The following is a 14,059-nucleotide window of genomic DNA, read 5'->3' as shown; positions in this document are numbered from 1 at the left end:
CAGGTCTAGAGAAGCCAAATCCCCCAACTGCTACCCCTGGAGCAAGCAGCTTCCTCCCATTCACAGTGCTGAATATACAACCAAAGTGGCCATACCCTCAGTGGGTCATGGTGAGAGAAAAGCAGGAGGTCCAGCTTTGAGGTGAGACTCGCTTGTCTTACAAAGGACCCTGAGGCCAGGCTAGCCCAGGCTCTAACTTACAGTGGTTTTTCAGTCTGTGCCCTGGGAGACACTGTGTTACAGACAGCTTTGGGCTCTATTTAGGGAGGAAAGGTGTAAGGAGAAAAGAAAACTGAGGAGGCTCAATGATGAGGGACCAGGTTTGTTTTAGAATAAACCTGAGAAGGCCTCTTATCAGAGAAGGTAAGAGAGAGAGAACTTCTCTTACAGGTGAGGGGTTTATCAGCGCTGGGGGATCAGGGCTGGCAGAGGGATCAAGGTCTGGTTTGGTCAGGCAGGGTTACTGGTTAAACTAGAATGTGCAGGATTGGTGTTAATAATGTTGATTTCGGGTAATTGAAACTTGTTACAGGAGGGGGACGCTGTTCAGGCTGGACGGTAGTCACAGGAAGGGGAGCACTGTTCAGAGTGGACAACAGTCACAGGAAGGGGAGCACTGTTCAGACTGGACAGTAGTCACAGGAAGGGGAGCACTGCTCAGGCTGGACAGTGGTCACAGGAAGGGGAGCACTGTTCAGACTGGACGGTAGTCACAGGAAGGGGAGCACTGTTCAGACTGGACAACAGTCACAGGAAGGGGAGCACTGTTCAGGCTGGACAACAGTCACAGGAAGGGGAGCACTGCTCAGACTGGACAGTAGTCACAGGAAGGGGAGCACTGCTCAGACTGGACAGTAGTCACAGGAAGGGGAGCACTGCTCAGGATGGACAGTGGTCACAGGAAGGGGAGCACTGCTCAGGCTGGACAGTAGTCACAGGAAGGGGAGCACTGCTCAGGATGGACAGTGGTCACAGGAAGGGGAGCACTGCTCAGGCTGGACAGTGGTCACAGGAAGGGGAGCACTGCTCAGGCTGGAATGGAGTTGCCTCTTAGTTGTGCCCTCTCAAGGATGAGCATAGCCAAGGATGAATCCACAAACCTCACCATCTGTCAGGCATCAACCACGCAACACAGACTTATTAAATGGCTTATTCCTGGGAATAGAACCAAAGTTTGTCAGGGGGGATTGAGATGATGGGGGAACATGGATATTTTAAAATTATATCTGGGAAACCTGGCCCAAGAACTTATTGGCCATACCAGACCAAGGAAAGGGTGTAACTCCTTGGACCCCATAAATTGACAGACACCTTACACTAAGATGGCATGGCATGGCCCACCAACCTGGTACCCAGTGTGTGGAGGACCAACTGTGAGAAAATGTTAGTCTGTCCCTGGGCTTCAGGCCAGCTTGGTCCCCTGCTGCCCACTGGACTGCCTGTTAGACCTGAACACACACACACACACACACACACACACACACACACACACACAGACACACAATTTCCTGCTCCAACCTGTTTCCACTCTCACCTAGACTCCACCCTGAAGCCTGTCTTTCAGCCAGAACCTTCCTTGGGCCACAGCAGCAACTTCCTCCCAGAACTGGACTCGGGTTTCTTATCTATACAGATTCTACCGACATTTCTAACATCCCATTTCTCTGCTGTAGCTGCTTTCACTTCCATTCACCCTGTAAAACACATAATAGGCACCCACAGAAAGCTAAGTTTACTGTGTGCAGTGTGATAGCAGAATTAAGACTGGAATCAGGGCTGGAGAGATGGCTCAAAGGTTAAGAGCACTGAATGTTCTTCCAGAGGTCCTGAGTTCAATTCTCAGCAACCACATGGTGGCTCACAACCATCTATAATGAGATCTGATTCCCTCTTCTGGTGTACAGGCAAAACTTGCAGAAAGAAACCTGTTTACATAATAAATAAAATAAATCTTAAAAAAAAAAAAAGATACCTATTTAAAAAAAAAAAAAAAAAAAAGACTAGAATCAAAGAATCTGTGCTAGCCTTAGCCAGATTTCCAAAATAGGCAGGACGGTCTGGGAAACTTCCGCCACAGAAACCACGGAGCCTCTGAAGGTGCAGAGAATGAGTCATTTCTCAGGTCTTCCAATTCATCTGTATTACATTTGGTGAAGGCTCCACTCTGTAAGATTTGAGTGGATCTTCTGGTGGTCAGTGAACTTGAGCCTGGCCCTGTGGAGGCCTCAATCCCACACTTCTTCAGCCTGGTGAAATGAACATGATCTAGACAGTGTGAGCCTTTGCCTCTGTGCCTTGGAGCACACAGACACTAGGCTAAGCGTCTCTGTATTGTTCCAAGTTTAGTATCTGTGCTGCCACAGGGAGCACAATAGATAATTTTCTCACCACAGCTGTCTAGCTACTACCTCTAATGTGTTACCATCAGGACACATATTCTAGGTTGTCCAGTCTTTCAATGATTCAAGAAAAGGCTAAAATCCAGATATTTAGGCGAAATTATTTGATCTCTCTCTGCCACTACTTTTCGTTTTTATTTTACTTTTTGAGACAGGATCTTACTGTATAGCCCTGACTAGACTAGAACTGGTTATATAAACTAGGCTGACCTTGGACTCACAAAGATTCATCTGCTTCCGCTTCCAGAATATTAAGATTAAAAGTGTATTTAATCTTTTAATTAACGCCTGGCCTGCAACTTTTTAACAATTTTAAAATCTGACAGATCTGGAGTTTGATATGGTCCTTGTCCCCTGTTTTTGCAAATTGTTAAATTCTAATGACATTTTTGTCGAAATCTGGCCAAATTCCCTCCTTTTCCTGTTAAGAAAATAGGCTGAATAACCACATATATGTGTGGCAACTTATCCAGGCCAGAGTCGGAAAGCAGAGACAATGATCACAAGGGAGACTGTGTGCTGTGTTTTCTTATTGTGAAATCTTATTTAGTAATGAAGTTGGTTCAATCCTATAACAATTAATAGCAGAATCCAGATCCCATTTCCAGTCTACCACTGTGGATCTAGCCTGCCAAGCTGTCGTTCATATTCATCTGATTTAAAAACAAAGTCGTCCCGCCTCCCCCTCCACACAGCCTCTGACTCATCTGTCCTAGTTTCTCCAACAGCCCTTTTCCAGCCTGTTCTGAAGAATGCTGCAGAAAAATGATAAAGCTGAAAATATTAGACAAGAGGTGGCATAGTGAGGCACACGTGCATTCTCAGGACTCAGGAGGCAGAGGCAGGAGGATCACCATGAGTTCAAGGCCAGCTAGTGCTACATTACTGAGTTCTAGGCCCCGTGCTACAGGATTGAGAGTCTGACTGGCAATGTAGCTCAGTTGGTAGAGTTCATGCCTAGCAAGGTGTCTGTGATGTGGTGTCAGATGCACTTGGGAGATGGAGGCAGGAAAAATCACAAAATCAACGTCCCTGCTGGTTGCGTATGTGCTGAGGATGAAATGCAGCTCAGTGGAAGAGGTCTTGATTAGCATGTGTGAGTCTAAGGTTCAATTACCAGAACTGCGACCCCCCCCAGGAAAAAATGTAGTCAAGAACATCCTTGCTACGTGGCTTTTTTTTTTGGGGGGGGGATAGAGATAGGGTTTCTCTGTGTAGCCCTGGCTATCCCGGAACTCGCGCATAGACCTGGCCAGCCTTGAACTCAGAGATCCGCCTGCCTCTGCTTCCCAAGTGCTGGGATTAAAGGCGGGCGCCACCACCGCCTAGCTACGTGGCGTATTTTGAGGCCAGCCTGGGCAACAAGAGGCCTTAGTCCGGGAAACAACAACAACAAATAAAAATCCAACAGTGAGATTTTGTCTCGAAGGAAGAAAAAACAGTCGTGAAATGAAAGTTCAAAAGAGGAAGCTGTGGCACAAAGACCACACGGGGTTGCCGGAACGCTAAACTAAGGTGCATTCCAAGTCCTGGGAAGAAGAAAGTTCAGATGTAACCTCCAAGGACCCCCGGCTGGAGCTCTCCGGCGGCGTTTCTGAGGAGTCCTACTTTCCCGGAGAGCGAGCGTTATCCAAGGAAAGCAAGACCAGGCGAGCACCAGCAGAGAAGGAGCAGAGGGAAGCGGCCGCAGGGAGCAGTACCAGGAGGCTCAGCCCAGGCCAGGGGCGGGTCACGTGACCGGCCAACATGGCCGCCCGCGGAGAGCGCCGCCGGGCGGGGCAGGAGTCGGAGCCCGAGCAGGAGCCAGGGCCGGAGCCCGGGCCCGAGGCAGGCCTCGAGTCGGGGGAAGAGTTCGAGATCGTGGACAGGAGCCAGCTGCCGAGCCACGGCGAGCTGCGGGGCGCGGCGCGGCCTCGGGCGGCTGACGGCTGGTCGGCGCCCATCCTGACGCTGGCGCGCCGAGCCACCGGGAACCTGTCGGCGAGCTGCGGGAGCGCGCTGCGCGCGGCCGCGGGGCTCGGAGACGGCGGCGGCGGCGGCGGCGGGGAGCGCGCAGGTAGGCCGGGGTCCCGCGGGCTAGGGCTGCTACAAGACTGGGGGAGCCCGAGAGTTGGGCGAGCTGCTCCGCCGACCTGTGCCGCGCGGCGCAGGCTTCTTCTGTACGTGGTAGGACCCGGCAGGAAAAGCGCGAGACAGGGGAGGGGAGGGGGTGGCGGCCGGGGACTGTCTCCCACCTTGTGTTTGTCTTTGTGAACCCCAGAACAGCGGCGTCGTGATCACGGATTGACTTTAAATAAGAGGATTGAATAAGAGGCTCAGACGGAAAGTCGTCTGTGTTTCTGTTTTTGCATAGTTGAGACACGAAGTCTGGTGCTGGCCCCTGTTAACCCTCTAGGCCGCTAGCCGCTTGTCACCTGCGACTGAGGTTGACAGCGTATTCCAAAGTTGGTGAGAGCGGCGAGTCAGAGTCAGGAGGTTTTGGTTCCCTTTGTACTCTGCCACCAAAAGCCCCGTAGGACGTGAACAAGCCATATCACCCCTCCTACTCGCATTTCCCAACCTATAAAATGGGTTTGGTTTTTTTTTTTTTTTAAATCAGCAACCTTCTAAAGCCCAGTTCAGCCCTTATGATCTAGAATAGAATTTCAGCATACCAGTAAGAAAGAACAAAAACAAATGGTTATGACATGGTATGGTGATGCAGGTACATACTGCTGGAACAGCATGTTAATGTACTCAGTACTGTGCTAATTTTAATGCAGTGGTGTTTGTGTTTCTAAACCTAACTAAAAATACAGTATAAAAGACAGCCATGGTTTCGGGCGTTGTGCTCTCCTTTAATCACAGCACTCGGGAGGTAAAGGCAGGTGGATCTCTGTGAGTTCGAGACCGCCTGTCTACATAGTGAGCCTCTGTCTCAAAATAAATAATAAATAAGGATGTTTCACTTGGCTAGGGCACTTACTGTGAATGGACCATGCAGATTTCAAGTTGCTGTGGTAGTGTGAGTGTTGACTGTAAATGCAGGAGACTTCGTGCATAAGTAAACTTTGTTACCCGGAGTTTATTTAAACAAAACAAAACAACAAAAACCCACTTCTTTCCTTGGTAATAAATTACTGTAACTTTTCTGCTTTATAACTTTTACTTTTGTGTGTGTATATGGATTCATACATGTTTGAACATGTGCACTTGAAGACCAGAGGTAGATGTTGGTTATCTTCCTCAACTGTTTAATCCACCTTAGTTTTGAGACAAGGTCTCTCACTAACCCTGGAGCTCACCAATTGCCCACACTGTCCAACAAGACCCAGGTGTCCTCCCGTCTCTGCTCTCCTGGCACTGGGAATACTAATGGATACCGCCATGCCCAGTTTTTAACGCTTGGGCTCTGAACTAAGGTCTTCATATTTGCCAGGCAATTTTGGTGGACCAGCGGCCACTTTTACAACCAGGGTACTCTTGAGTAGGAAGAAGTGAGAATTATTATCTAGAAAGAGATACCTAGACAACGAGAGGAAAGACAGAAACACAGGATAGCCTCGGGAGGGCCTGGATCCTTATCCACCTGCCCAGAACTTCATTCCAAAGGGCTTTGTATCACAATGCCAATGGAAGGAGCAAAGGACCTCCCCCTTGCTCTATACAGCCAAGTGTAGACCCTTCCAAACACCTGGTACTCAGGCCCATGGTCCAATCATCCTCTTTATGCAGACCTGCTAGGTAAAGGCACTAGGAACCCCAAATGGGCTCCAACAGGCAATCACTTTTTCATCTCTCCAGCCCTGCTGTTTTTGACTTTTTTATTACCGTGCATGCCATGGTGCACCTGTGGAGGTCAGAGGATGCCTTGCGGAAGTCAGTTCTCTCCTCCCTTCCAGGGCTGGAACTCGGGTCACCAACCTTGTCAACAACTGCCTTTACCCTCTGAACCATCTCACCAGCCCTGGTTTTTGTACTTTTTGACTCTTTTAACATCAGCTTAAAACACACACACATTATATACCCAAAATATATACAAAAAATATTTTCTCTCTTCATATCCATATCTTATCATTTTTCTATTTAAAGTTGTTTTGGTTTTAGTTTTTACTTAAGCCTTTTGGCTAAGAGCAAAGATACATGGAGAACAGACAATAGTCCCCAAGCCTCAGGAAGCTTGGGGGTGAAGATAGAAGGGGCTGGCTAATGAATTCAGGGTAGAACTGGATAGGAGGAGTGGTTTCTGGAGTTCTGCAGCATAGTTAGAATAGCTGAGATCTGCAACAACTATTAAATACTTTCTAACAGCTAGTGGAAAGATTTTAAATGTTCCCAATACAGAGAAAGGGAAACCGAGGTGGTGAATATGCCAGTCTCCTTGATGATCACTACATGTATACATAAACTATCAGTGTACCCCTTAAATATGTTGCAATTTAAAATATCAATATATGTTGGCAAGATGGCTCAGTGGGTAAAGGTGCTTGCCTCCAAGTCTGAGTTTAATCCCCAGGACCCACATGGTAGGAGAGAATGGATGCTTACAAGTTGATCTCTGCTCACTATATGTGCACCATGGCACACACACACACACACCCAACACACTAAATAAATAAACACATATTTTTGGGGGTGTGTATGTATATATTTATTGTATTATATATATTTTAAATAAGATACATTAGCTCAGGCCTCGAAGGTCAAGATCATGACTATCACACTTCTGTCTCCACATCTTGTCCCACTGTAAAATCTTCAGGAAACAACACACATAGAGCTGACACTTGTGTTAACAACGCCTTCTTCTAGAATGTGCTCCCCCATCCTGTTGACAGAAGTTTCTGTCCCACAAGCTGCTCCCAAAAAATGACACAGAGGCTTAATATTAATTATAAGTGCTCGGCCATAGCTCAGGTTTGTTACTAGCTAACTCTTACATTTAAATTAACCCATATTTCTTTCTTTTTTTTTTTTTTTTTTTTTTTTTTTTTTTTTTTTTTTTTTTGGTTTTTCGAGACAGGGTTTCTCTGTGTAGTTTTGGTGCCTGTCCTGGATCTCACTCTGTAGACCAGGCTGGCCTCGAACTCACAGAGATCTGCCTGACTCTGCCTCTTGAGTGCTGGGATTAAAGGCATGCACTGCCGCCGCCACCACCCAGCCCATATTTTTTATCTATGCTTTGCCACATGGCTTGGTACCTTTTCTCAGTACTATGTGTCCATCTTGCTTCTCTCTGCATCTTTTGGTGACTCCTCTGACCCATCCTTCTTCTTCCCAGAATTCTCTGTTTGGCTCTCCCCCTACCCTTATCCTGTTGAGCTATTTGCCAGTCAGCTTCTTTATTAAACCAATCAGGGCAACATATATTCACACAGTGTAGAGAAATGTCACATTTCCTCCTTTTTGTCTAACTAAAATTGAAAGTTTCAACTTTAACATAGTAAAATTATATACAACAAAATGTCATCAAGTAAGAATTACAGTTACAACATCCAGTCCATTGGTATTTAGCAAATTTAGAGAGAATACTCTATTATTTATTCTATCTTGATGAGTCCAAAGCTCTGTACCTAATTTACCTTCTGTCATAACTAAGGAAAAGTTTAACTGACTATCTAGTCTTCAACTCCATCAAAGACCCCAGAAGTATGAAATGTTACCTAAACACGGGGACATCTGGCTGCCTGGTTAGTCACCCTAGTATCTTCTGTAACATTGGGGCATCCAGCTCTGGCCTGCAGGCCTAGTATATCTGACAGACGTTCTGAGAAGCAGGGAGTTTTGAAGGACTGTCCTGCCTGCCTTGTCTTGGCAGAGTTTGGCAGTTGCCTTTTTTGCATCCAGCTGGTCCAGTTTGGACAGCATACTGTCAGCAGTCAGGCAGTTTCTTGCCCAGTGGCTAACTTTTGCCAGAAAGAAATAAATTCCATATGGAGTTTCTTTGATGCCCATCATTTTCTTTTAAGTAAATTGGTGCTGCCAGAAGCAGACGAGTCTCACTATCATGAAAAGCCTTAGGTTATTAAACATATTAAATGTCATATTCTGTAGGTCTTTAAAGTGTTTGAAAACCATCTATCTAAATATATCTGTTTATGACCTTGAAAACATACCTAATGTGACTATAAGTTTGACTATTATAAATGACTATTAATCTGTATTTCTTAATTATACATTTCATTTTTAAATAAGCTGCATAAACACAATATGCTAAAATAGTTGTAACATACATACAGTATAGCAAAAATAACTTTAAATTTATATGAATAAACCAAAATCCATACCAATGTAAAATACTTTGATATTAATAGTTGTTTTTTCAGTTTAAAAGTAGACTCAATAATCCACGCTTTTACCCTACCATTTCTATATCTCTTCTTTTTCTTTTCAGAACAAGATCCCTGAATCTAATCTCCTTTGTTCAGCTTTTTTTCTGACCATTATCCATAACAACTTGTAACCAACCCCCCTTAAATAATAGCAAACATCCATAACCAATATTTTTGGGAATGTGAGCATTGTTCTATAGACTATTTCCTATTGTGTGTGGGCACTGGTATCTTTGGGGGAACCTTGAGAAAGTTGGAATAATAATGAAGTCCTGGCTGGAGTAGTCTGTGAGGTTGAACCATCTCAGCCAGCAGCCTTGAAGCTGATTTGGGTGCAGATTTTGAGGAGACTTTAACAGAGGCCTTTTGAAATGCTGGATCACCTGGGCCATCCATTTTTATTGGTGTTTGGTCCTCTTGTTCTGAAATGAATAAATGTTTAAAGGTAACATATATTACAGCTATAAAATATGTGGTGTTTACAAGTCAGTTAAAGTTTTTTTTATGTTTGAGCAGGTAAAATATACATTATGTGTCTTGTGGTTCTTTTAAGTTTATTTTTTTTTAATGTCTGTAGCCAGGACTTCAAGGGGTCTTCCCCAATCAAACCTGATTTTCTTTAACCCAGAATGAATCCATAGCTTCTCATTTCCTGTGGAGATAAAAGCATTACCTCTCCCCTAAAGCAACACACCTTTTTTCTTAAATTTTGAAGTCAAGAAATTTTTAAAATTTATAGGTTGGTTTAATCTAGCAGTTTTTATAATCCAGTGTCTCTTAGCAGCCAAAAAATTTAAAGACAACACAATAACATACAGGCTCTCTGTGTATTTCACATCTTTACATGGCTTTTTTGGTTTTTATTACTTTACTCCCTTTATAAGGACTTTATTACTTTAAACTAACTTTTATATGTCCTTTCTCTTTTTTCTCCCAAGCCTATCTATATTTTTAAACACACTGTGACCCATTTAGATTTTTTTTCTGTCTGATCTGTCTTTATTGCATATCTGTAACCTTTTCTGTCTGTGTGATCATATCCCCAAACCCACCACCCAGTGTTCAGCTCATGCTGGCGGCTCAAGCCTTCAGGCAGCTGCTAACATCTCTGTACTGTGGCTCACATCAGAGACACAAGACTAGGAAGCTGCATTTGGCTCCATCACTGCACGTTTTAGAACCTTCCCTCAAGTCTTGTCAGGTTCCATGCAGAAATTCCGGCAGACTTTTCTTTCCCTCCCACCAGTTTCCAAATAACCGACAAGAAGAAGAATATTAATTGTAAATGCTCAGTCGATAGCTCAGGCTTGTTACTAGCTGACTCATATTTAAATTAACCCATATTTCTTATCTATGCTTTGCCACATGGCTTGGTACCTTTTCTCAGTTCAACATGCCCATCTTGCTTCTCTCTGCAGCTGTTGGTGACTCCTCTGACTCTGCCCTTCTTCCCAGAATTCTCTGTTTGGCTCTCCCCCTACCCTTATCCTGTCGAGCTATTGGCCAGTCAGCTTCTTTATTAAACCAATCACGGCAACAAATAATCACACAGTGTAAAGGAATATTCAACAGTACCCTGTGTGTAACATTTGTTAATCCCACCAAACAAGAGTAAAGATCATTACCTGAATTCTTTGTTCAAATTATACAAGCTCTATTTTCTGTCAGACAGGGCTATCTCCCTAAAGTGGGGTTTGAGCATCAAACATAGGAAAAGGTGGGTTTTATATTAGCCCCCAAACTACAAGGCTAAGGGATTCCCGAGGGTTTTTGGTTACGTAGGAACTTGACAGAACAGCTCAAGATTATTTGGCAGAACATCTTTTCCGGGTGGAGGTCAGGGTATAGGGTGTGGAACATGTCAAATTTCCAGAAAATGGGTCCAGACATGGTCAAACCCAAGTTTTACAGAAAATGAGAATGAACTTATTTGATCTTGTAAGAAGATGGTTTTCAATCTTAAAGTGGAGACAGGCTGGCCCATCGCATTTCACAGTTTACTTTTTAAGTGTAGAAGGAGTACGTACTACAATAATGATAAAAAGTGTACTATAGTAAGCGCATGAGCCAGTAACTGTGACTTACCCCTACCAGATTTCTGTTACCGTCCTTGACTGTGGGCTGTACTCTGCACCTCCAGCGGTCCAGCAGGTTTGTTTACAGGCCGGTCCCACGGTGCATGAGGAATGCAGTTTTGCAACAGTGTTGTTTTTATATCTGCTGGAAGATGGCTGCACCTGATCTACTGCTGCCTCAGCTGCTGTCTCCACAGCCGCCTGGCCGGCGCAGCCTCCCTCCCTGCTGAGGCCGCAGGCCAGGGGAGCCTTGGCACCCCACCCCTGCTTCAGCTGCCTCCCCACAGGGAGACAAATGTTGTTTTGACTAAGTCTCTATCCTTTTATTTTACCAATAAAGACTTGGGTGCCAGGTGCTGGACTAAAAACCTGCTAGCTCAGAGAGGCAGAGAAAGCAACTGGGTGACCTTCCTCATCTGCAGTCGAAGGAGACTCTCTCCTACTCTGTCTGAAAACAAAACTCCCCCAACCAGATGTTCCTCCCTCCTACTTCTTGTGCCTCTCTTTCTCCAACCTCTGACTTCCGCTCACACTCTATGGTTACTTCCAATCAACTGGTTGTTTGTTCTGCCTCTCAACCTATGGCTGATTTTATTTAATGCAATCTAGGGGTTCACATTGTGATCAAATATCCCACAACACAACTGGAATGAGGTCACAGGCCATGGGAATTCTTCTGTTCCCTTGTAGTCTTGTACTTGGTCAGTCGTTGACGGAAGCGCTGTTCTATAGCTCCTACTGTTCATTGATAAAATGTGTCTGTGCCTCTCCACACTCATAGATAACCAATATCTGATGAACAAGTGTGTATCTGGAAAGGTCCTGTTTTCCTTTTAGGACAATGATTTAAAGAGTAAACAACACTTAACAGTGCACTTACGAATGCCACAATAGTGTCAGAGCATATTCATGCCGTCCCCGTCCTTTTGACTCCGGTTCCACAAGAGCCTGGGCGGTAGTAGGGCTGGCTTCATGTGTGTGTATTCAACGCAGCTACTGCGGCCCAAGGGCAAGGCTTAAAGAAGCCCCGTGCTTGGAGTTGATGGTGATTTTTTTCAGCAAGGTGTCATGTCTCACTCCTGTAATACTAGCACTAGAAAGATTGAGGCAGGAGAATTACCGTAAGTTTGAGGCTAGCTTGGCCTACATAGTGAGACTCCTGTCGTTTCCCCCTCCAAAAAAAGAATTATACAATAATACTTTCCTTGAATTTGTGGGGGGGGGGGTTAATTAATTTTTTATACATATATGTATGTTCATACCATAAGTGTAGGTGCTTGCAGAGGCCAGAAGAGGGCATCGGATCCCCTGGAGCTGGAGTGAGGTGCCTTATGTGGGTTCTGGGAACCAAACTCAGATCCTCTGAAAGACCAGCACACACTCTTAATTGATGAACCAGCTCTCCAGCTCTGAATGAAGTGTGTTTTATAATGAAGTGTCCTGAGTGAAAGGATTAAAAAAAAAAAAAAAAAGGAAAGAAAGGCGGGCAAAGTGGGAACCTTTCCACAGGCCCTGCTGAGGTACGCCACTAAGCAAGACCTCCAGGTGCGACAGGGTTAGTGCGAGAGGTTTATGGGGGGTGAGGGGTGTGGTGAGGAGTGAAAGGCCGGCTGGGGGAGGGGGGTGAGAGAGGCAGACAGACAGAACAGGGAAGAGGAGAGTGGGAGACAAGAAGGCAAGAGAGGAAAGAAAAGGAAGATGGATAAGAGAGATAAAGGAGAGAGCTGTGCCTGGCGGACACTTTTAAGGGGCACACATGTCGCATAGCTGACGTGAAAGGCACCTGGTGACAGGTGATGACGTAACTCCTGTGCCTGGCGGGAACTACCGCTGAGACCAGGGAGCATGGCAGGGGCACTTGGAGCCATGCTCATGCCAGATCCCCGTCTGCCTTCTCAAAAACTTCCAAACTTCTCCCTCACACTCCTCAACTCCACTGTAGCCATGAGTGGCCAGCAAGGTTGTAGGGACAGAGCCCTCTGAGCCCTCTGAATTTCAGGGCAGGGTGGAACCACAGCACACTAGCCAAGCCACTGAGGAGGAGACTGTCACCCACCGTCCCTATGGGAAGCCCATCTATGGGAAGGGAAGATGGACATTGGTGCTTTGGTCCAGGCCCAGATTTTACATGGGCTTTATGAATTGTGTAGTGGACCCAGGTGATAGTTACTATTATCCTCATCCAGTTTTATTACATTTTATTTATTTAGTGAGAGTGTGTGTGTGTGTGTGTGTGTGTGTGTGTGTGTGTGTGTGTGTGTGATCTGCATGTGGAAGTCAGAGGACAGTTTCCAGGAGTTTTCTCCTTCCATCTTGCGGGTTGGGTCTTGAGCTCAGGTGCTAAGGCCTGGCAGCTCACACCTTTACCCACTGAGCCATCTTGCCAGTCCTGTTATCCCATCATTTAAAGAGGGAAACTTGGACCAAGACAGTGTATCTCTCAAGCCCATGTTATGCTGCTAGTCACAACATAGAACTACCTCTCTCCTTAGGTAACTTCTCATGTGAAGTGTAACAATGTGGGGTTTTGAAATTAACCAATTCAATAAAAGTATTAAGTAATAACAGCCGCAGAATGTGGCAAAATATGCGCATGGCTTCTTACGGGTCACAGTTGGAGGAGCTGCTAGGTTGGGGTGTGTGACACAGGTCAGCCATGTTTGAAGCCATCAGCTCATAAGCCACACACTCTACTAAGGCCTCGGAGAAACAGGGACAAGGCAAGACAGTGGCCAGCACCACAGGCCAGGCCCCCGATGACCCGCCCTGTCACTGTTGCCATGGCCACGCACTCGATGGTGAGAATGGCAAGTTTAGGAGCAGAAGTTGAATGGTAGCAGGACTCGTTTTATTTTTTTTATTATGTATACAGTGTTCTGTCTGCATGTTTCCCTGCAGGCCAGAAGAGAGCATCAGATCTCATTATCGATGGTCATGATGCTGGGAATTGAACTCAGGACCTCTGGAAGAGCAGTCAGTGCTCTTAACCTCTGAGCCATCCATCCCAGATGGGAAGGGGAGGGGAGGGAGGGAGAGAGACAGAGACAGATGGAGACAGAGAGAGACAGGGAGACAGAGATGGACAGAGACAGAGGAGAGAGAAGGAAAAAGAAATTGCTGTGGTATGTTGTGGATGCTTTGTTTTAAAATCTCCCACATGGGCTCGGATGCATAGTTGTCTTATTTAAGTTGGGATTTTTCTTACACATGCTTGTGTGCATGAGTACTCATATGGACTATTGAATCTTTCCAAGTGTCTTTGCACATGGCTCTC

The 14,059-nt window shown here is 45.6% G+C and overlaps 1 protein-coding gene across 1 annotated transcript in view; it reads left to right on the top strand.

The window, feature by feature from the left end:
* Window positions 1-3,894: 3,894 nt before the first annotated feature.
* Rufy1 (RUN and FYVE domain containing 1) overlaps window positions 3,895-14,059 on the top strand; it is a 50,492-nt gene continuing 40,327 nt past the window's right edge. Inside the window, exon 1 of the mRNA XM_028855000.2 lies at window positions 3,895-4,455. Within this exon, the coding sequence (XP_028710833.1) occupies window positions 4,146-4,455 (310 nt within the window). The 5' untranslated portion in view covers window positions 3,895-4,145. The remainder of the gene's footprint in view (window positions 4,456-14,059) is intronic.

The sequence above is a fragment of the Peromyscus leucopus genome, chromosome 8b (genome assembly GCF_004664715.2).
Source record: "Peromyscus leucopus breed LL Stock chromosome 8b, UCI_PerLeu_2.1, whole genome shotgun sequence".
NCBI lineage: Eukaryota > Metazoa > Chordata > Mammalia > Rodentia > Cricetidae > Peromyscus > Peromyscus leucopus.
The sequence above is the reverse complement of the archived record's forward strand: the minus strand, read 5'-3'. Positions and strand labels throughout refer to the sequence as shown.